Raw genomic sequence first — 24,326 nt, 5'->3', positions numbered from 1 at the left:
ACAAAAATATTAAAGAAAGAAAAGACATGTTGACAAGAAAAAATAGGATGTTTGGCCATAAATAAGGATTAAGATTAAGATAATAAGGGGCACCTGGGTGGCTCAGTGGGTTAAAGCCTCTGCCTTTGGCTCAGGTCATGATCTCAGGGTGCTGGGATCGAGCCCCACATCAGGATCTCTGCTCAGGAGGGAGCCTGCTTCCCCCCGCCCCCCCGCCTGCCTCTCTGCCTACTTGTGATCTCTCTCCCTTTCTGTGTGTCAAATAAATAAATAAAATCTTAAAAAAAAAAAAAGAGGATTGGTAGGGGAAAAGGGCCAAAGGGTAACATATAACCCTGGTTGTGAAGCACTCAAAAAGGAGTCTGTTATATAGAGTAAGGGAGTGACATGTACTCATCTATATTCTTCTAGGAAGAGTATTTTAGCTGTACCATGAAGGAAAAAAATAGGAGATGAGGCAATAAGAAACTAAACCAGGATGAGGTAGATCAAACAGAAAAGAGACCTCAAAGACACTATAGAGTAAGAGTCAAGATGATTTAGAGACAAAATGGACATACAGGATAAGGAGAGTCTAAAGGGTGCCTGAGGGGGGGGTGTTGCTCAGTTGGTTAAGCATCTGCCTTTTGCTCAGGTCATGATCTCAAGGTCCTGGGATGGAGCCCTGCCTAAGGCTCCCTGCTGAGTGGAGAGTCTGCTTCTCCCTCTGCCTCTGTACCTCCCCTGCTCATGCTCTCTCCTGCTTTCCCTCTCTCTCTCACAAATAAATAAAATCTTAAAAAAAAAAAAAAAAGAATAAAGAAAAAAAAGGAGAGTCTAAGATGGCTTAAGGTCCCTGCTTCTAATACCAAACCCTGGAGGAATGGAATGAAAAGTGCTAGAAAACCGGGGCGCCTGGGTGGCTCAGTGGATTGGGCCGCTGCCTTCGGCTCAGGTCGTGGTCTCGGGGTCCTGGGATCGAGCCCCGCGTCGGGCTCTGTGCTCCGTGGAGCCTGCTTCCTCCTCTCTCTCTGTCTGACTCTCTGCCTACTTGTGATCTCTCTCTCTCTGTCAAATGAATAAATAAAAAAATAAAAAAAAAGTGCTAGAAAACCAATTTTACTTGATCATCTGGGGAAAGAAAACATTTTTATAATGACATACAGAAATAAAAAAGGAGAATATAAAATTAATATGAACTTTTCATACAAAAAAAAATAAGACAAAAATTTCATGCCTGCATCCTATACTATGTTGCAAACACTGATACTCCACTGATACAGAAAACTTCTGAAGACACACAAGTTTAAAAAACACGGCGGTGAGGGGCACTTGAGTGGCTCAGTTGGTTAAGCCACTGCCTTCAGCTCAGGTCATGATTCCGGAGTCCTGAGATCCAGCCCTATATTAGACTTCCCTTGCTCTGCAGGGTGTCTGCTTCTCCCTTTCCCTCTGCCCCTCCCCCTGCTTGTGCTCTCTCTATCAAATAAATAAATAAAATCTTAAAATAAAATAAAATAAAGGGGCACCTGGGTGGCTCAGTGGGTTAAAGCCTCTTGCCTTCGGCTCAGGTCATGATCCCAAAGTCCTGGGATCGAGCCGCGCATCGGGCTCTCTGTTGGCCAGGAGCCTGCTTCCCCCTCTCTCTCTCTGCCCCTCTGCCTACTTGTAATCTCTGTCTGTAAAATAAATAAATAAATAAATAAAATCTTTTTAAACATTAAAAATAAAAAATAAAAAACATTGCTGTGAACTGGAGACTCAAAATACAGGAAAGTCAAAAAACAAATGAACAAAGGAATGTCATATACAGAAAAAGAAAAGTCCAATCACCTTTGAACCCATAGCAAATCTTAATTCAAGATGATTTTAAGGGGCGCCTGGGTAGCTCAGTGGGTTAAGCCTCTGCCTTTGGCTCAGGTCATGATCTCAGGGTCCTGGGATCGAGCTCCACATCAGGGTTGCTGCTCAGCAGAGAGCCTGCTTCCCCCTCTCTCTCTGCCTGCCTCTCTGCCTATTTGTGATCTCTCTCTCTGTGTCAAATAAATAAGTAAAATCTTTTAAAAAGGGGGGGGGGGCGCCTGGGTGGCTCAGTGGGTTAAAGCCTCTGCCTTCGGCTCAGGTCGTGATCTCAGGGTTCTGAGATCGAGCCCCGAGTCAGGCTCTCTGCTCAGCGGGGAGCCTGCTTCCCTTCCTCTCTCTCTGCCTACCTGTGATCTCTGTCAAATAAATAAATAAAATCTTTAAAAAAAAAAAAAGATGATTTTAAATATTACCTGCCAGGGATGTCATTTCGGATAGCAGAAATCCTTAAGTTTTCTGATTCCCTGGTTTCCCTCTCTTTTTTACCTCCACAAGTTAGGGCAAATCATTCATTTATAAAAAATTTATTGTGTAGATGCTATTCTAGGCACTGAGGTTTCCACAGTGAACAAAAGAAAAGTGCTCACCCTCAAGAAACATGACATTTAATTTGTAAACTACCTTCTACCCAGACTAACATACCACTTTCAAAATAAACATACACATAAACTAAGAAACTGTAACTATCTTAAGCAGCAAAAAAGGTAAAACAAAAATAAGACATTTCATTCTGAAACATTTAACACCAGAATGCTCCATTCTTCCAATATATTAGCATGGAATAATGTAACAAGCTATCACAGAGTGCCTGGGTGGCTCACTTGATTAAGTATCTGCCTTTGGCTCAGGTCATGATCCCAGAGTCCTATAATCGAGCCACATGTCATCAAACCCCATGTCTCACTGCTCAGAGGAGTCCGCTTCTCCCTCTCTGTCTGCTCCTCCCCCTGATTCACTTCTCTCTCTCTCAAATAAATAAATCTTTAAAACAAACAATAGGGGCGCCTGGGTGGCTCAGTGGTTTAAGCCTCTGCCTTCAGCTCAGGTCATGATCCCAGGGTTCTGGGATCGAGCCCCATGTCAGGCTCTCTGCTCAGCGGGGAGCCTGCTTCCCCCTCTCTCTGCCTGCCTCTGTGCCTACTTGTAATCTCTATCAAATAAATAAAATGTTTAATAAATATTAAATAAATAAGTAAAACAAAAAAACAAGATATAGCTACAACATATTAAGGATTAATGACTATTAAGCCACATCAAAGCAGTGGCTGCAAAGAGCAGGATGCCAAAGTATATGTGTATCTCTGCCAACATGTAAAGTTCAACTGTTTAAAAAAAAAAAAAAAAGTTGCTCAAGTGGCAGATTATTTTCTTCTTCATTCAAAATTTACCCTAATATTGTCATTGCACATTCTTGTCCTTTCTGTTATTTTATTGCATGTATATGTAATAAACATAGTTCAAAAATACGTTTTGTGGGATCATAAAATTAACATACACTTTTAAAAAAAAAGAAATTAAAAGAAAGAAAAGTATCCCTTAGAGATATAAGACAGAGACATAGTACTATTTGAGGGGATGTGGGTGTTGCATTTTATTCTACCATGTGGATGAAGCATAATTCCTTTAACTCTACCTGTATTAATGGACATTTAATATATTTTACTTAAAACATCTTCCTAGAAGTAAAAATATTTTAGTATACGTGCTGCCGAAGCAAGCACAGAAGTAAAAATGATATTAAATATTTACATACATACATGTTACTGTTGCCAATTTAAAAATATATACTCATTTTACATTAAAATAAAAATTATAATCTCTGCATATTTTTCCTGAGAATATAATCCATCAGTACATAAAACACCTTCAAAAACATTTGGGGAAAAAAATTCTTGTAATTTAAAAACTTTTATGAACACAAAGATTAATTTTAAGGAGAAAGGATTTATATCAATATAGTACCTTCCATGCTCCCTAATTTATCTGTTATAGTCTGATATTTCAAGTAAAGAATAAGACAAAACAAAAACTCAAGTAAGAAGGCCTTGCTTTCAGAAAAAATTATAACCACAAACAAAGCCATTTCTAAAAACATACTAGTTTGACATCATAACCCTTTATGGGCTTAACAGTTTCACTTCTCTGGGATGTTGACTTTACCCACCCACTAGTCCAAATGGACTTCTTCACATACATCTAAATACATGGAACATCTAAAATGTGCTAACTGGAGAATAAGCTGCCTCTGGCGAAAAAGACAAGTATCCAAAGAGTGGGGAGTTTTCCCAGGTGGATTTAAAAATCTCAACAGGTTACAAGGAGTTAAATTTACAAAATAGATGCAAACTTTAATCTTTCTATAGTCTGTTCATCTTTAGTTCTGGGATTTCTGCTCATTTTCTGAAAATATAACAGCAATCTCATGCACCGGGACAATTTGAAGCCAACTTACCAGAACCAAAGAAAACATACCACCAGGACACCAAAGAACAACCAGATTTCCCCCAAATAAAACACTTAAAGAACCTGAATATAGTTCATCTTTAAAACACACAAAGAAAAACAAGAAAAAAAACACACAAAGAAAAGTATCTGCCTGATTTCCACACACAAACACAGATTCAGCTCTCCACACAGATGCAAACATCCATATACATGCACACACATTCCTACAATTAAGTCGCATTTAAGGAGACTTGTATCTAATGGCAAATCCCACAGTCCAGGAGGTCTGGAATCAAGTTACCTGTTGCATTTTCTTATATTCGCCCACTCTGGCATAAGCCATGAAGAGGTGAGAGTGATACTCCTCACTATTGGGAACTTTCTTCACAGCTGCCTCATAGAGTTTTGTAACTAACTCCGCTAGGATAAAGAGAAATAGGATATTCTTTAATTATTGAAGTATACCTTAAATCTTAATAGCATTTAATTTTTTCCCCCTTTGGAGGAGATAGATGTCTCTTGTCACTAAGGAAGAAGAAAGTATTTGTTTTGCCTCATCTGATCATTACTCTTCTCTTGGTTGGGTGTTAGTTGATGAAGCACGAAATAGCTCAGCACATTTACAATATAAATAAGACCCCTCAGGATTCAGCTTCTCTGTCTCCTTCGTACTTATTTCCCACAGCACTTGGTGTTCCAGCACGCTGAACTATCTGTGGCCCCACCAGACCCCCTGTGCTGTATCATCCCTCCCCATCCCTTTACTCTGTTCCCTCTGCCTGGATTCTCCTTTCCTCTCTTTTCTACTCAGTGAACATCATCCAAGACCAAGACCCAGCTCAAATGTTATCCTAACTGCAAGGAACTGTGAAAGTTCAAATGTAATCCTTCCCTAAACACCGTCTCTGCACCTCCACCCAGTCTGATCACAGCTTCCTTCTGCCATCTTTATATTTTGTAAATAAGTCTCTTAAAACACTTAAAAACACATACTGTAGAATACGGTGCTTTCATGAATTTCCTTATTTTTTTTTAATTGAGCTCTACATCCAATGTGGGGCTTGAATCCACGACCCTGAGGATCAAGAGTCACATGCCCTACTAACTGAGCCAACTAGTTACCCATGAATTTCCCCTTATAGACTGTGAGTAACACATGGGCAGAGAGACCCCCTTTCATCTTTGACTTGGATACAATACTTTTCACAGAGAAACATTCAGTATTTGTGAAATAAATGATTTTTTTTAAAAACACCGGGGGAGAAACCATATCCCTATGTGTCTGCCTTCAGCTCAGGTTGTGATCCCAGAATCTTGGTATCAAGCCCCACATTGGGCTCCCTGCTCAACGGGAAGTCTGCTTCTCCCTCTCCCTCTGACTCTGCCCCTCCCCTTCTGCTCAAGTGCGCTCTCTCTCTCTCTCAAATAAAGAAAATCTTTTAAATCTTTTTAAAAATTAAAAATCTTTTAATCTTTTAAAAAATGAATAATGAAACTATAAAGTAACATTTCTATCCACAAGGTTGGCAAAATTTTATTTTTTCCAGCTTTATTGAGGAATAACTAACACATAAAAATTGTATACTTTAAGGCACACAACATGATGGTTTGAGGGCAAAACTTTTTTTTTTTTTTTTTTTTAAGATTTTACCCATTTGAGAGAGAGAGAATGAGAGACAGCACAAGTAGGGTGAGGGGCATGAGGAGAAGCAGAGTCCCCACTGAGCAGGGAGCCCAATGTGGACTCATCCTGGGACTCTGGGATCATAACCTGAGCTGAATGAAGGCAGATGCTTAACTGACTGAGCCACCAGGTGCCCCGAGGGCAAAACTTTTTAAGTCAAAACTGAGCAAAATTAATAAAGTATTACTTAGAAAAACAAATGTGATAAAGATTTTTTAAAAGCAAGATAATAAAATATATTCAGGAAAGCAAGTACCTGCTGGAATGTAAAAGGGAAAGTGAAACTGATAGGGAACACATAGGAAGCTGTCAGTATAGATGATGCTCTGTTTCTTAAGTTGGTTGGTGGATTCATGAATGTTCATTATTCCATACCAAGTATTCTAGTGTGTTATGTAAAATGTAGCTTCTATAATATGTATTATGGAAGATATATATCATTCCATAATAAAAGATTTTAGAAATTAATAACAAAAAACTTTATTTACAGGTGAAACGGTAGACTACGTAGAATATACTTAGAAATAATCTAGCAGGGGAATAGGATACAGATAAAATTTGCCATGTGACATGATCACTTAAGGTGGATAGTGAGATTTATTATTCTGCTCTGGTTTTTTTATGTCTGAAATTTTCCATATCAAATAGTAAAAAAAGGGTAACTCTTCCATTTAATAAATCAAAATGTCACAAATTGACCTCAAATTCTCATTCCAACTCAGGGTACTATGCATGTCAAATATCCTTTCTGCCTGCAGTCTTTGCAAATCCTGGTCAATGCATTATTTTGCCTATCGCCATCCACTCAAAACATGAGTGATAAGTCGAATGAACAAATACAGAAATCAGGGGCGCCTGGGTGGCTCAGTGGGTTAAAGCTTCTGCCTTCGGCTCAGGTCATGATCCTGGGGTCCTGGGATCGAGCCCCACATCGGGCTCTCTGCTCAGCGGGGAGCCTGTTTCCCATTCTCTCTCTGCCTGCCTCTCTGCCTACTTGTGATCTCTGTCTGTAAGACAAATAAACAAAATCTTAAAAAAACAAACCAACAAAAAGAAACAAATACAGAATTCAACCAGAAACAAACAAAAGCTTGGGGAACTTGGGTGGCTCAGCCAGTTAAGTCCAACTCTTAATTTCAGCTCAGGTCATGATCTCAGGGTCATGAGATGGAGCCCGACCTGGGCTCCAAGCTGGGTATGAAGCCTACTTAAGAGTGTCTCTCTTGGGCCGCCTGGGTGGCTCAGCGGGTTAAAGCCTCTGCATTCAGCTCTGGTCATGATCCCAGGGTCCTGGGATCGAGCCCCGCATCGGGCTCTCTGCTTAGCTGGGAGCCTGCTTCCTCCTCTCTCTCTCTCTGCCTGCCTCTCTGCCTACTTGTAATCTCTATCTGTCAAATAAATAAATCTTTAAAAAAAAAAAAAAAAAAGTGTCTCTCTTCTCTCCCTCTGCCCCTCCCCGCCTTACATGCTTTCTCTCTCTAAAATAAATAAAATGTTAAGAAAAAAAAAAAAGAAAGGAAAGAAACAAAAACTTCAGCTCAGTATTAAAAACAGTGAAAAAGAAACACACGTCGATGCATCTCCCGGTAAAGAATAGTCAGTGCCTGTAGCGAGTTGTCATCTGTGGGTTCAAGGGCCGCCACCTCCTGTGCCAAGGTGAAGGCTTCCTCTTGCTTTCCAGTTCTCTGTAAACCAATTGCCTTTAAAACCTGATACATAGGAAAAACATTAGTTTTAAAAGGACAGAAATGAAAATATAAGCCAAACTCCCCGCTTAGAGGGGACCCTCTCCTGCTCCCTGTACTTGTGTTCCCTCACTGCCATATAAATAAAATCTAAAAAAAAAAAAAAAAAAGCGCCAAAGAAGGCCAACTTGAAAACACAAGATAAGTTGTAAGGTACACCTAGGCTGCTAATCAAGTAAACCATATTTTACTAAAAATTTCAGCACATCAAGATTCTTTCTGGGACACCTGGGTGGCTAAGTCATTAAGCATCAGACTTCGGCTCGGGAGCGTGGTCCCGGGATCGAGCCCCGCACTGGGCTCCCTACTTGGCAGGAAGCCTGCTTCTCCCTCTTCCCACGTGCCCTGCTTGTGTTCCCTCTCTCTGTCAAGTAAATAAAATCTTTAAGAAAAAGATTCTTTTCTATTTCAGCAATATTAAGATGGCACAATAGGGGCACCTGGCTGTCAGTCTATAGAGCATTCAATGCTCAGTCTCAAGGTTGTGAGTTTAAATCCCACACTGGGCGTGGAACCTACTTAAAAAAAATAAAGAAAAGGCACAACACTGCTTAAAAAAAGAAGCCTATCAATATAAGATAATTAAATTAGCTAAATTATGTCCAAAATATCCAAAGAAACAAATAGTTAGCTTTTAATTAAATACTATTTATGGCATTTAAGTCATCAGAAAAATAAATGGCTTAGAGAGGTGCCTGGCTGGCCCAGTTGGTGGAGTGTGCAACTCTTTATCTCAGAGTTGTGAATTCAAGTCCTGTGTTGGGCTCCACACTAAGCATGGAACCTGCTTAAAAAACAAAACAAAACAAAACCTGGGGGGGGGGGGGGACCTGAAAAAACAGAGTCACTAAACAGATTTAACACTTTTTCCCTTTTAAGATTATAATATATAACCCACCAAATATAAGTAACTCAAGAGCAAATGACCTTACCTTAGCACAATGAAGATCCTTATGTTTCTTCAACAATTTATCTGCTTGTTGAATTGCCATTTTATTATTACCATTATCGAGATAATCTATGAAAATAAATTATGATAGTTATTATATTCCTTTGACAAATATGAAAAATGCATAGGCTGGTATGAGATGTTTCAAAAAGTATTTTAATTCAGTATTAAAAACATCATGGTGCCAGGGCACCTGGGTGGCTCAGTGGGTTAAAGCCTCTGCCTTCGGCTCGGGTCATGATCCCAGGGTCCTGGGATCAAGCCCTGCATCGGGCTCTCTGTTCTGCAGGGAGCCTGCTTCTTCCTCTCCCTCTGCCTGCCTCTCTGCCTAGTTGCGATTTCTCTATGTCAAATAAATAAAATATTAAAAAAAAAAAAATCATGGTGCCAATTTTAATGGCTAAATGGCCAGGATGGTACAGAATACAATCTTATATTTCTGTAGTCATCTCTCAGACCTGTTATAAAATTGTGTTAAGGAAAAAAGGAATCAATTATTATCCAAGTCTAACAAAAGCAAAGATTCATTTCCAGATGAGAAGATCTAGAAGATGAGAAGTGTCATAAATGGGAAATGGTGGTAGCTGTGAATTCTAAAACAGGTCAGTCCACAACCTACTACTACTACCTGATCCCTCTTCGCTCATCAAGGTCCCAAATCAGTACAGGGCAAATGAGACACAGATAACTCAAAATAAGTTACAGATCAAATGTTGGTGAGCGCATGGAGCAACAACACCTCTCACTCAGTGCTGCTGGGAAGGTAAAATGGTACATCCACCTTGGAACACAGTCTGATAGTTTCTTTAAATGCTAAACATACTCTGCCATGTGATCAACAATCGTGCTCCTTGGTACCTACCCAAATAAACTGAAAACTTACACAAAAATCTGCACGCAAATATTTATGGCAACTTTAGTTACAACTACCAAATCCTGGAAGCAACCAAGATGGCCTTCAATGGGCCAATGAATAAGCGAACTGTGATACACACATACGATGAAATATTATTCAGTGATAAAAAGAAATGAGGACAAATAAACACTGGGGAACTTTAAATGCATATTGCTATGTGAAAGAAGTCAATCTGACAAGGCTACATACTCTATGATTCCAATTACATGACATTCTGGAAAAGGCAAAAAGTATAGAGACAATGAAACAATCGTGATTACTGGGGGCTGGGAGGTAGGATGAATGGGTGGAGCACAGGGGATTTTTAGTGCAGTGAAACTATTCTGTATGATTCTGTAATGATGGATATAGGTCATCATACTTTTGTCAAAACCCACAGAAGGGTGCCTGGGTGGCTCAGTAGGTTCAAGCCTCTGCCTTCGGTTCAGGTCATGATCCCAGGATCCTGGGATCAAGCCCCGCATCAGGCTCTCTGCTCAGCGGGGAGCCTGCTTCCCCTCCCCCACCTCTCTGCCTGCCTCTCTGCCTACTTGTGATCTCTCTCTCTGTGTCATATAAATAAATAAAATCTTAAAAAAAAAAACCCACAGAAGATACAACACAAAGAATAAACACTAATGTAAACTAGCAAACTATGGACATTAGTTAAAAATAACCTATCAGGGCACCTGGATGGCCATGATCCCAGGATCCTGGGATCAAATCCTGCATTGGGCTCCCTGCGCAGCGGGGAATCTGCTTCTCCCTTTGCCCCTTCCCCTGCTTGTGCTTACTCTCTCTCAAAAATAAATAAACAGGAGCGCCTGGGTGGCTCAGTGGGTTAAGTCGCTGCCTTCAGCTCAGGTCATGATCTCAGGGTCCTGGGATCGAGTCCTGCATCGGGCTCTCTGCTCAGTGGGGAGCCTGCTTCCCTCCCTCTCTCTCTGCCTGCCTCTCTGTCTGATCTCTCTCTGTCAAATAAATAAATAAAATCTTTAAAAATAATAATAATAAATAAATAAACAAAATCTTAAAAAAAAAAAAAAAGACCTGTGTGCTGGGTGGCTCAGTTGGTTGGGCAACTACCTTCAGTTCATCCCAGAATCCCAGGATGGAGTCCTGCAGCGGGCTCCCAGCTCCATCGGGAGTCTGCTTCTCCCTCTGACCTTCTCCCCTCTCATGCTCTCTCTCTCATATAAATAAAATCTTTAAAAAAAGAAACAACAACGACCTATCATAGTGGCTCAGCAACTGAAACAAAGTACCACAGTAAATCAAGACATTAATAGAGTAAACTGTGGGGAGGGAATGGGATTGCGGGGATATATAGGAACTCTGCACTTTTCCCTCATGTTTCTGTAAAACTGAAACTACTCTAACAAATAAAGCACATTAATAAAATGTGTGTGTATAAAAAAAAAAGAAAAAGGATGAATACCCAACTTTTGTAGCAACGTGGACGGGACTGGAAGTGATTATGCTGAGTGAAATAATTCAAGCAGACAGAGTCAAGTATCATTTGGTTTCACTTATTTGTGGAGCATAACAAATGACATAGAGGACATTGGGAGATGGAGAGGAGAAGGAAGCTGAGGGAAATTGGAAGGGGAGGTGAACCATAAGAGACTATGGACTCTGAAAAACAACCTGAGGGTTTTGAAGGGATGGGGGTGGGAGGTTGGGGGAAACCAGGTGGTGGGTAATAGGGAGGGCACCTATTGCATGGAGCACTGGGTGTTGTGCAAAAACAATGAATACTGTTACGTTGAAAAAATAAATAAATAAATTTAAAATAAATAAATAAATAAAATAAAATGTGTGTGTATGCGCGCGCGTGTATACACACAAAGATTCATTTCCAGAGAAGGAAAGTAAGAAGTGTTACAGGTGGGCGGTAGCTGTCAATTCTAAGATGACTGAATGCAGGCCAGTTCACAATCTGCTACTTCTTACAGTCCCACTCTGTCTATCGAGGTCCCAAATCAGCAAGGGACAAAGGAAGCATAAACAACTCAAATAACCTATGCCGCTGGTGGCCCAGAGTGCCCCAAATAATGGAAAAACTATCATTTTACCTAAAGAATTCCATTTTCCTCCAATGAATACTAGACTAAAACTTAAAACAGAGCTACAGGAACCCATGAGTTTCATCTCTTCAGTCTTTCTTCAATGCCGTAACACACAGACGAGCACCAAGAATGCTAGGTGAAGAGATTAAGAAGCCCTACTCTGGATGTAACCACAATCTAGGGAGGAAGGTCAGAGAGAGACGGACTCGCTGTGGATGCAGCTACAGTCTAGAAAAAATGCCTAATACTCGGGTGCAGAGACTGGAGAACCAGAAAACACTAAAAGCATATAATCTTGGCCTAACTACCCAAATACCTAACACAAGTTTTCTTAAATAGCCCAGCCAATATGCCATCATTTGTCCTTATAGGAAATACCTGACATTTATTTCAGCTCAATAAAGGATACTTTCTCTTGGGCTGATCTCTTTCTGAGTCAGTTCTAAGGTACTTCTGACTCATTCCTGTAAGACTCCAGGTTCTCTGAGCATACCTTGAAGAGTAATTAAACATCTGTAATGAGAAACCAGTTCTGAAGATCTGCCCATAAATGGATGAGACCAGCAGTCGGGACCACAAGGGCATTTAACTTTTCCCTCTATACCTACCTGCCCATGCCCTCTTCTCTGGGAATGGTTCCCGCTGCGTCTACTGCAGGAGCAGGATAGGATGACCATGTCTAGACCTTGGAACTACACCCAATGGGGTGGATATTTGACCCAAGGGTAAATCAGGTTTCTCCCTAATAAACTGTAACTGCAACACTGAGTCACAAAGCAAGAGTCAGGAAACTATGGGGAACCTCATTTGGAAGGAAATAAATATTTTGAGTCTGACATTACCATTGGCAGCTCCAGAATTTCCATTTTGAAGAAGCCTTACGGGATGCAAGTTAGTTGATGCAGAGTAAAGAAAAGGAGTTATCTTACTTCTTCACTCACATAACATTTATAAAAGTATTAAAAATGTCACTTATCTTTATCAAAGGATTGGGGTCAGGGCAGTGCTAACTAATTGAAGCTTGTGGGGAGAGATCACATCTTGGTGCGGCCACAAAGCCAACATGGTGAACCCCGGGTAAACTCATGAGTAAGCAAAAAAAGAAAAAAAAAAAAAAGGCAGTCTGAAGAACCCAGCAGAGAATAAACACACACAGATAAAAGCCCAGGGGAAATTCGGAGGGGGAAAAAGCTTTAGGAATGCCTGGACAGCTCAGTCGGTTAAGTGTCTGCCTTTGGCTCAGGTCATGATCCCAGGGTCCTGGGATCAAGTCCCGCATTGGGTTCCTTGCTCAGTAGGGTGCCTGCTTTTCCTTCTGCCACTCCTCCTATTTGTGCTCTCTCTCTGACAAATAATTAAATTTTTTAAACTCGTAAAAAAAACTTTAGATCCTGACAGCTCTCCAGTTTCCATCAAACCCAGAACACTACATTCCTGCTCTAGGCTCCTACTAGGGTTTACAACAAGCCCCCTTCACTAGAGCTTGTGTCAACGGGTTTCTGCTCCTTGCACCCAAAAGTTTAACTAAGACACTCCACTATATTCAGCCAGTCTGCTGTCAGGCTTCCCCTTCCTACATGCCTAGAAGGGAAAAGTCTATTTTCATTTTACATTCCTGACTTTAGAATATAAATTATGTAGCCCTTGGAGAAAACAGGTTAATAAAAATTATATCCCAGAGCCCCTGGGTGGCTCAATAAGTTAAGCCTCCAACTTGATTCTGGCTAAGGTCATGATCTCAGGGTATGAGAGTGAGCCCCATGTCCAGCTCTGTACTGGGTGTGGAGCCTGCTTAAGATTCTCCTTCTAAGGGCGCCTGGGTGGTTCAGCCGTTAAGCGGCTGCCTTCAGCTTGGGTCATGATCACAGAGTCCTGGAATTGAGCCCCACATCAGGCTCACTGCCTGCTTCTCCTTCTCCCACTCCCCCTGCTTGTGTTCTCTGTCAAATAAATCAAATCTTTTTAAATCAATCAATCAATTAATAAAGTAATCTCTACACTGAACATGGGCTCAAACTCACAACCCCAAGATCAAGAGTTGAACGCTCTTCCAACTGAGCCAGTCAACTCTTAATACTTTCTAATTTTTTTTCTTTTAACAGCAAAGAACAGACTTCAGACTCAGCTACACAAATATCAGAATCTAGTTAAAACTTTAACAACATTGTTTTGTTTTCATCTTTTATTTTTACCATTTTGTTTTCTCAGCATAAGTAACAGGTACTCCATTAATGATAATAAGTTATTTTAATTTTTTTTATTTTCTTTTTTTTTTTTTAATTTTTATTTATTTATTTATTTAGCGGAGAGAGAGAGCACAAGTAGGCAGAGAGGCAGACAGAGAGGGGGAAGCAGGCTCTCCGCTGAGCAGAGACCCTGATGCAGGGCTCGATCCCAGGACCCTTAGATCATGACCTGAGCCGAAGGCAGAGTCTTAACCCACTGAGCCACCCAGGTGTCCCGATAGGTTATTTTAAAATAAATTTAAGTTAAAAATCAAATTAGAGAAAATTCTAAGTAATTAATAATACAGATAGATAGTACTATAATAAAGCTGGAATCATCAGACTGGTTAGAAGAATGATAGAAATTTGGGAAATACTGGGTTAAATCATTGATAACAGACCATCAAAATCTGTTAAATGACTGAGCCAGCCACCTTCCTGGGTAATAATTTAAAGAGAAGTGACTCTTCCTTACATATGCAGACAACAGTGGACCCTGACACAGGCAGACCTGTCTACCTGCCGGGTAGAAGAGGCCCTGGGATTAATCTGTCCAATCACAATTAGGGATACTGATAGTAAGAAAGAGATCAGTCATAGGGTGTCTGGATGGCTCATGGCTCAGTCTATGGAGCATGCACCTTTTGATCTCAGGGGTTATGTGTTTGAGCCCCATGTCAGGGATAGAGCTTACTTTAAAAAAGAGTCAGGGGCGCCTGGGTAGTTCAGTGGGTTAAAGCCTCTGCCTTTGGCTCAGGTCATGATCCCAGGGTTCTGGGATTGAGCTCCGCATCGGGCTCTCTGCTCAGAGGGGAGCCTGCTTCCTCCTCTCTGCCTGCCTCTCTGCCTACTTGTGATCCCTATCTGTCAAATAAATAAATAAAATCCTTAAAAAAAGAGAGAGAGAGAGAGAGAGAGTCAGTCTTGCCAAAAAGAAAGTAAGCAAGCAAGCAAGCAAAGCTTTAGGCTGTGGGTGCTTGCAGCTGTAGTGAAATTCTCTAAAGCAGCTAAAATGACAACCTGCAATGTTTCCACTTCCTAGAAGAGCTTCAAAGACTACTAAAGATATTGCTACAATTTAGAAAAAAAAAAAAGACTGAATACAACACAGCTCCATCTTTGCTTAAAATTCTAAATGCTTTAGAATAGGAGCCTTGCTTTTACCAAGAATACAAATTGTAGGTTAAACATTCCTTCAGTCAACAAATGTTGTTAAATACCTACTACTCCCAAGATGACTGGGAGGGTTAAATTTAAAAAGGAATGATGCCTCCTAACCAATCACCTCACAGCCTACATCTGCCCCCCACCTTTTAAGATTTTATTTATTTGGCAGAGAGGGACACAGCAAAAGAGAGAACACAAAGCAGGGGGAGTGGGAGAGGGAGAATCAGGCCTTCCTTGGGCAGGGAGCCCGATGCAGGGCTTGGTTCCAGGACCCTGGGATCATGACCTGACCTGAAGACAGACACTTAACAGGTGCCCCAACATTTGCCCTTTTTTGAACTATTTCTCCCAGGGTATTCAGAGCTATCTTTTTAAACTGCAAGCCTGATCACCTCACGCTCCTGGTTAAATCTCTTTACTGTTTCCCATTATCTTTAAAATGAATTTCAAAATTCTTAAAATGGCTTACAAAGCTGATGAGGTCGACCACAGTAGCCTCATCTCAACCTCCGCGTTGCCAACAAACAAGCCTTTCCTCAGGTCCTCAGGTGGAGCAAGCTCCTTTTTACATACTTCCCCCATATTGCCTGACTAACCTCTGCTCTTCTACGTTCGAAGTAAAACGTCGTTTCCACAGGGAACCTGACAGCTCAGATGCCCATATTGTATGCACTCACGGGAACCTACATTTTTCCTTCAAAGCTCTTTACTTATTTAGGGGCACCTGGGTGGCTCAGTCAGTTAAGCATCTGCCTTTGGCTCAGGTCATGATCCCCGAGCCCTGGGATTGAGCCTCATGGCAGGCTGCCTGCTCTGCTTCTCCCTCTCCCTACCACTCGTGTGTGCGTGCATGTGTGTGTGTGCGTGCACACGCAGTCTCTCTCAAATAAATAAAATCTTAAAAAAAAAAAGCTCTTAACACAAATGTAATGATTATGTGTACCATTATTTTTAAGAAACAAGCTCCCTGAAAGCAGAAACCATGTCTCTGCTGTGCTGTTTGGTACTCACTCATTCCCTTAATCTACATTGTGCTTAGCACATATTTGGGCCCTCAATAAATAAGGTGAATGAAGAAAGGAATAGAGAAATGAACAAACCATACAGAGGGGAAAAAAGACGTCTTCTAGAAATTGAGTAGTCTATCAGGAAAATGACATGCATACAAAATGACCACAACAGTAAGTTCCAAGAACCAATGATTAGTGATGGCTTCATACTATTAAATTTTTAAAAAATCTTTTCAACTAGGGGCACCTGGGTGACTCGGTCGTTAAGCATCTGCCTTCACCTTGGGTCATGATCCTGGGGTCCTAGGATCGAGTCCTGCATCGAGCTCCCTGCTTGGCAGGAAGCCTGCTTCTCCCTCTTCCACTCCCCCCGCTTGTGTTCCCTCTCTCTGTCTCTCTCTGTCAAATAAATAAAATCTTTAAAAAAATTTTTTTCAACTAATTTTTGTAAAGCTTTCTTTTCTTTTTTCAAGTTTTTTTTTTTTAAAGATTTTATTTTATTTATTTGACAGAGAGAGAGATCACAAGTAGGCAGAGAGGCAGGCAGAGAGAGAGGAGGAAGCAGGCTCCCTGCGGAGCAGAGAGCCCGACGTGGGGCTCGATCCCAGGACCCTGAGATCATGACCTGAGCCGAAGGCAGCGGCTTAATCCACTGAGCCACCCAGGCGCCCCTCTTTTTTCAAGTTTTATTTATTTTTAAAGATTTTATTTATTTATTTGACAGAGAGAGATCACAAGTAGGCAGAGAGGCGGGGGGGGGGGGGGACAGGCTCCCCGCTGAGCAGAGAGCCTGATGCAGGGCCTGATCCCAAGAACCCAGGATCATGACCTGAGCCGAAGGCAGAGGCTTTATCCCACAGAGTCACCCAGACGCCCCTCAAGTTTTATTTATTAAGTAATCTCTACATCCTCAACAGCTTGAACTCACAACCCCGAAATCAAGAGTTGCATGCTCTTCCAACTGAGCCAGCCAGGCACCCCTCAACTAAGTTTTTTTTTTAAGGAGGCTCCACTCCACACTCAGCATGGCACCCAATACAGGGCTCAAACTCATGACTCCGAGATCAAGACCTGAGCTAAGACCAAGAGTCAGACGTTCAACCCACCAAGCCACCAAGGTGCCCCAACTAATTTTTTAAATAACAAAAACAGTGCAAGCCAAGGTTAAAAAATAATAATTAAAAAAAAATCCGAACAGTTCATAGGAGCATAGCATGAAAAGCATTAGTCTCTTTTTTTTTTTTTTTAAAGATTTATTTATTTGACAGATAGAGATTACAAGTAGGCAGAGAGGCAGGCAGAGAGAGAGGAGGAAGCAGGCTCCCAGCCAAGCAAAGAGCCCGATGCGGGGCTCGATCCCAGCACCCCGGGATCATGACCTGAGCTGAAGGCAGAGGCTTTAACCCGCTGAGCCACCCAGGCGCCCCATGAAAAGCATTAGTCTCTTAATCCTGCCCTATGCTCTACTCTATGTAGGAATTTTCTTTTTTTTTTTTAAGATTTTTTTTTTATTAACATGTATTTTTTTAAAGATTTTATTTATTTGACAGAGAGAGAGAGCGAGCGAGCGTGAGAGAGAGGAACACAAGCAGGGGGAGAGGGAGAAGCATGCTTTCCACCAAGCAGGGAGCCCAACACAGGGCTCAATCCCAGGACCCTGGGATCATGACTTGAGCCTAAGGCAGGCGCTTAAGGACTGAGCCAACCAGGCACCACTCTTCTAAGAATTTTCTGTGCATTAAAATCATTCTTTTAAGTCTAATGCTTTAGAATGTAGAGGTCTAAGTCAGACCCTTTTAAATGGTCATAATTTTTTTTTTTAAAGATTTTATTTATTTATTTGACAGACTGAGATCACAAGCAGGCAAAGAGGCAGGCATAGAGAGAGAGAAAGGGAGAAGCAGGCTCCTTGCTGAGCAGAGAGCCCGATATGGGGCTCGATCCCAGGACCCTGGGATCATGACCTGAGCTGAAGGCAGAGGCTTTAACCCACTGAGCCACCCAGGCGCCCCTTAAATGGTCATAATTAAAAAAAAAAAAAAGAAAACGGGTTATACCAAGTGACTTTTCTAAAGAAGGGCAAGATTAATCTTTACTCACCAAGATGCCCTGCCACTCCTGATGGAAAACAGGACAAAACTCGCAGGGCTAACAATGCCCAACAGAAGGCTCAGAGTAAGTACCACATTGGACTGAGGACTTACAAACGTTTACTAATGAACTATAGCAGAATAATTACCTGGAGTTGGCCAGGCACCAAAGGGAAACATCTTAACTCACTAAGAAGTCATTATCATTCAGGAAACACAGCTAGGAAGTATGTTACATCTGACCCAGACTACGGCAAGACTGGAAGCCAGTAAAACAGATTAGAACAAAAGATCGTGTGCCAGAAAGTAAGTAAAAATGTGTATGTGCATTCTAAAAACTATGGGAATATTTTTTCTTTGAAACCTCTCTATTTTACAATTGCTTACCTAGCAATTCCTGTATTCTACACAAATTTATGACATGCCATACCTGACCATCACTTCCACCCTGCTTGTCCCCCAACCACTAAAAACATTTTTAAATTAGTAATAATGACAGAAAAAAGGCACTGGGCTAGTCTCTGCCTTCGGCTCAGGTCATGATCTCAGGGTCCTGGGATCGAGCCCCACATCGGGCTCTCTGCTCAGTGGGGAGCCTGTTTCTCCCTCTCTCTCTGCCTGCCTCTCTGCCTACTTGTGACCTCTCTCTCTGTCAAATAAATAAATAAAATATTAAAAAAAAAAAAGGCACTGGGCTTACCAAGTCGTGTCTGAATACAAAATCTGTAAAGAACCACATAGCACAAGACAGTAATTTTAGCAAAAGGAAAATGAATAAAGTAGGTATTCTGGTAAGGTCAGGCGTGGTTTTCAAACACTAAAAATAAAATACCTAAACCAATTTATGAGTAACGAAAAGCACTCTGAAATTGTTTCAACTAATGAGCTTTCTGAAAAGTTATTCCAAACCTAAACATTGAAAACATAATTTCAACCCACCACATCTCAACTCACCACAATTTCACAGTTAATCACCGGTACAGTCTTGTCTACCCTAAACAATATTCAGCAAAAGCTGAGGTCACAGGCAAGTTTCCAACAGCTGTAAGATGCTAAAACCTTGACAGTACAAATAATGCTGTACAAAGATAGTGATGCTGCTAATTCTGAACTCAGTAAAGGGCTGAGCTCTCAGTGACAATGCCTGTGTTCAAAACCCAGATCTACAACTTCGCAGCTGCAACTCTGAGCACGTTAATCTCCAGCCTTTAGTTTACCGCTATGATCACAGTAATCTTACTACCTATTGGACAATTAGCATTCAAATAAGCACTCTATTAAAGCTGACAGTTGTTGAACTTCTGGCTGGTGGGCAAGCACTACCTACTAAACATAAGTCTTTTATTTAATAGCTAATGAATTCCAGGAACAACAGTAGTTTAGGGGTACTAATATATTTCTTTCTTTCTTTCTTTTTTTTTATTTATTTGACAGACAGAGATCACAAGTAGGCAGAGAGGCAGGCAGAGAGAGAGGAGGAAGCAGGCTCCCCGTGGAGCAGAGACCCCGATGCGGGGCTCAATCCCAGGACCCTGAGATCATGACCTGAGCCGAAGGCAGAGGCTTTAACCCACTGAGCCACCAGGCGCCCCATATATTTAAACACAAAAGCAGGGGCTATCCCAAAGTTTGGAGATCAAAAGTGCATTAGTCAAGGGCAGCTGGTACCCTCTCTTTTCCTATTCCTGCCAATTGGTATTAACTGCCTTGGAATTCTTGAAAGCTTCTAATACTCTTCCCATTAACTTTAACAAAAGCTACATAATTCTGGCTTCAGTTTTGACAATACGACCTGTCACTTCTAGTTAACATATAATAATGTTTAGCAACATGAAATGAACAAGGTTTTTCTTACTGGGTAGTTCAAAACACTTATTTCTAAATGACTTATGGGATGCCAAAGGCATTTTCTTTGGTCCCAAGAGCCAATTTTAGAAATCCAATTATTCTCAAAAATACCGAATCTTGAGGGCGCCTAGATGGCGCAGTCAGCTAAGCATCAGACTCTTGATTTCAGCTCAGGTCATGATCTCGAGATCCTGGAACTGAGCCCCAAGTCAGGCTCCATATGCAGAGTCTACTTGGACTTCTTTTTTCTCCTTCTCCCTCTGCTTCTCCCCCCACCCACATCCCCCTTCCTCCGAGCCCCTGAGTGCTTTCTCCCTTCCTAATAGGTAAATAAATCTTTAAAAGGGGCACCTGGGTGGTTCAGTGGGTTAGGACTCTGCCTTTGGCTCAGGTCATGATCTCAGGGTCCTGGGATTGAGCCACACATCCGGCTCCCTGTTCAGCGGGTAGCCTGCTTCCCCCTCTCTGCCTACTGCTCTGCCTATTTGTGATCTCTCTCTCTCTCTCTCTCTATCAAATAAGTAAATAAAAAAATCTTTAAAAAAAAAGTACTTAATCTTGTGGGTAGGGATTGGGCTAGATGGGTGATGGTTATTAAAGGGGGCACTTGTTATGATGAACACTGGGTGTTTATTACATGTAAATGATGAATCACTGAATTCTACTCTTGAAACCAATACTGTCCTGCATGTTAGCTAACTAGAATTTAAATTAAAAAAAGGAAAGTACCGAATCTTTTTAGTTTCAAGGTGGGGGTAGGGCGCACCTGGCTACTCAGTAGGAGGAGCATGCCACTCCATCTCAGGGTCGATCTCGGGGTGGCTGAGTTCGAGTTCCATGATGGGTAAAGAGATTATTTAAATAAATAAATAAAATCTAAAAAAGGTGGGGGAGCCCGCGTGGCTCAGTTGGTTAAGCGACTGCCTTCCACACAGGTCATGATCATGGAGTCCCACATTGGGCTCCCTGCTCAGCACGGAGTCTGCTTCTCACTCTGAACCTCCCCCTCCCATGTTCTCTCACTCTCTTTCAAATAAATAAATAAAATCTTAAAAAAAAAAAAAAGTCTGCGGGCAGCTCCTGCTGCAGAGTCATAACAAGCCAGAAATTGTGAACCCTGGCTAGATTCAGTTCCTCCCTTCAATCATCCTTATTTCATCCCTGCCCTCTGAAAATATATACCGGAGGGTATGGTAACAAACACCACCGGGAAATGGAAAGAGAGTCCTATCTCTGCAACTCACCACCAGCGTGACCTTTGGCAAGTCAGTGTCTTCAGCTCAAAGTAAGGTATTTTCTAGCAGTGGGAAAGAGGGTGAGCTGGGGACACCGGGGTTCAGATTCTAGCTCCATCAAATGCTAGCTGAGTGACCTTAGGAAAATTAGACAACATCAACAAAGCCTCATTTTCCTCATCTGTGAGGAGAAAAGGGGGGGGGGGGGATTTGCAGGACTGGAAAAAACTACCCACCTCAGGAGACTGTGTGAATATTAAATGAGACAAGCCATGTTAAGGGCCAATAACAGAGAATGACAGAATGATCGATCTACACACATTAGCTATTATTTCCCACCTCAAAGGGTTGTTGCTAAAATCAAATGTGAGTAAAGCATCATACAAATTTTAAAAGCAGGACCAACTGTGCCAGAAATAAAGTTACCCCCTCCTCCAAAAAAGCTGAATGATCTCAGCCATGTGGAGAAACCTCCATTTAGTAACACTTAACTATAAGCTCGAGGTCTAGTTTGGCAAAAACCACTGACCTTGAAGCCTTCCTCACTGTTCACTAAGATAAACCAACCATCTATGAGGAGAGAGAGGAACTGCAAAAAGGGCTACTGCCCAATTACAAAACATCTCGGTTACTGAAAAGGTGTTTCTCCCTGACTCAAATCTGTTGATTTTTCACAGCCGGGTAGGAGGGTGACATCAAGGTCTTAAAGTCTGAGGGCGTTAAGTAGGGGGATCCATTTAGCAAGCACAAGGGAAGTTGCAGAAAGGAAAAGCCCTGCAGCAGCCCTACATGCCCCTCTGACAAGAGCTAACACTGTCTCTTCACCGCTATTTTGGGCCCACGACCCCCCCCCCCCCCCCGCCCACCCCGCCTCCCACGTGCGCCCAGAGCAGCTGTTTCTCCACCAAAGAGCTCTAGATTGGGAGCCTCCAATACGGCCGGCTCCTGACTCGATCTGGGTAACCTTGCATCAGCCCCTTCCCCTCTTTGGACCTGTTCCTCCATGTGCACCGAGCCCAGCTAGTTAGACAACCCCCTAGACCGGATTCTCAGAAATAAAAAGTCTTCAGTAAGGAATTTTCCCTCAAATAAGAGTGTCGCACCCTCACGCCGGAGCCAGCTTTCACCTGGCTTGGGATCCATCTGAGATCCTGGGTCTTCTTTGGTGTGGCATTAACAACGCAGCCTGCGGGCAGCGCACGTCTCAGCGAGAGTGTGTCTTACAGGGCCTGCACGCCGGGCCAGCTCTGCCGACCTGACGCTGCCTGGACTGCGCCGCCGCTGCCACCGCAGGGCGCAGGAAGGCCCGGCCGGCGCCTACGCGAGGCGGGTGGCTGCGGCCTAGAGGCCCGCGCGGACAGCCCCCCGCATCGGCCAGCTCCGCGCCCGCCCCCTCAGCGCCCCTCCCGGACCTTCGCCCTGGCCTCAACAGCCCTCGACGCGTCCGGCCGACAACAGGCTGGCCCCAGGCACTCACCGTAAATGGGCCGGAGGCGCCTGTCGTTAGGGTCCTGCACATGGCCCCGCGTCGCCATGATGACAAGCGCAGAACCGCAGTGCGCACGCGCGGGGCAGGCCCTTGGGAAGGGGCTGTTAAAGGGCCAGCGCCGATCTCGCTCTTCTATCGCGATAGTCTCAGAGTTGCGACTGACCGCCCCTGCGCAGAAGGGGAGGCTCTCGAGCCTCTTGGACTTCTACCGGTACGGCGATGGGTTCTTCGTTAGGAATCTTTCCTCCTTTTGCCCGATGGAATCAACCAGGTTGGAAGAGACGGCTGTTGGTATTGGGTAGTGAGGAAAGGCGGGGAGAAACTCTTGGTCAAAGTTGGGCTCAGCTCCTCCCGCTTGTCGTATTTATCCTCTGTGTCCGAAGGAGGACCAGTTAGACATGTCTGTGACCAGCTGTTGAGGAGCCAGGAACTCCTCTGGGAGACTGACCCAGGAAACTGTGGGGGAAAAGGGGTCTGATCCGGGGTGCCTGACTGGCTCAATCTGTAGAGCATAAGACTCTTGATCTTGGGGTTGATGAGTTCAAGCCGCAGGTAGGGCAGAGAACTTACTTTAAAAGGGGGAGGGAGAGGGGGAGATGCTGTTCTACAGTAAAAAATCTGCCTGAAAAGTTCAAGATCCTTTCAGCCCTCTCCTGGGTTCAACCAGCTAAGAAGCATCCTAGATTCATAGTAATCCAATCAGTTTGTCAATTATACCTCAGTAAAACTGGAGGGGAAAAGTAATTAAATTCACACAACACATAGTTATTGAATGCCTATTATGTGCCAGGCTACATCAATAAATAGACAAAATTTTCATGGAGCTTTACTTGTAGTGGAAGAAACAGACAAAACAGCGTATTAGACGATGATAAATGATTCTGAGAAAGGTAGAACAGGGACTGGGGAGTGGAGGAGGGAGGCAATTTTATATGTATAATGTGGTCAGGGAAATCCTAGCTGATAAAGTGATAATTATCAAAGACTTGGAGAGGGAGGGAGCCACTTAGGTGTGCCAGGCTCAGTAGAGTCATAACCTAAGTTAAGGCCACACTAGTCTCTAGATTGAAACTCAGGTCTTTCTGAGTAGAGAACCAGAGTAATCCCCTGCACTGCAGTGTCCCCAGTGTTAGCCTTGACCAGCTGGAGTTGACCCCTTCTACTGATGTTCCTTCCCTCTTCCTTTCTGGGCTTTTTTAGTGTCCAAGAAAATGATTCTCCAACTTCAGTGCACATCAGAATCCCTTGGGAAACTTGATAAATATGAGTTTCCTGGATTCTCCCAGAGATGCTAATTCAATCTGAAGACCACTCTTTGGAAAATACTGATTTGTCCCACATCGGGCTCCTTGCTTAGCAGGGATCCTACTCTTCCCTCTACCAGCCACTCTCCCTGCCTGTGCATGCTCTCTCTCTCTCAAACAAATAAATAAAATCTTAAAAAACAAAAAGAAAGAAAGAAAGAAAGAAAAAATACTAATTAAAGGATCTAGATCAAAAGTTTTTATTTACTTTTTTTTAAGATTTTATTTTTAAGTGATCTCTACACCCAATATGAGGCTTGCACTTATAACTCTGAGATCAAGAGTCACACGCTCTTACGCTGAAAAAATAAATTAATTAATTTAAAAAA

At 42.5% G+C, this 24,326-nt stretch overlaps 1 protein-coding gene across 1 annotated transcript in view; it reads right to left on the bottom strand.

Annotated features, from left to right (window-relative positions):
- NAA25 (N-alpha-acetyltransferase 25, NatB auxiliary subunit) overlaps positions 1-22,764 on the bottom strand; it is a 72,966-nt gene extending 50,202 nt beyond the window's left edge. The window contains exons 1-4 of the mRNA XM_046025844.1: positions 22,682-22,764; positions 8,649-8,734; positions 7,542-7,680; positions 4,589-4,707 (exon numbers count right to left, since the gene is read on the bottom strand). Of these exons, the coding sequence (XP_045881800.1) occupies positions 4,589-4,707; positions 7,542-7,680; positions 8,649-8,734; positions 22,682-22,739 (402 nt within the window). The 5' untranslated portion in view covers positions 22,740-22,764. The remainder of the gene's footprint in view (positions 1-4,588; positions 4,708-7,541; positions 7,681-8,648; positions 8,735-22,681) is intronic.
- Positions 22,765-24,326: the final 1,562 nt, after the last annotated feature.

Source organism: Meles meles, chromosome 12 (genome assembly GCF_922984935.1).
Source record: "Meles meles chromosome 12, mMelMel3.1 paternal haplotype, whole genome shotgun sequence".
NCBI lineage: Eukaryota > Metazoa > Chordata > Mammalia > Carnivora > Mustelidae > Meles > Meles meles.
Note: the sequence above shows the minus strand (reverse complement) of the source record. Positions and strands in the feature narration are given on the sequence as shown.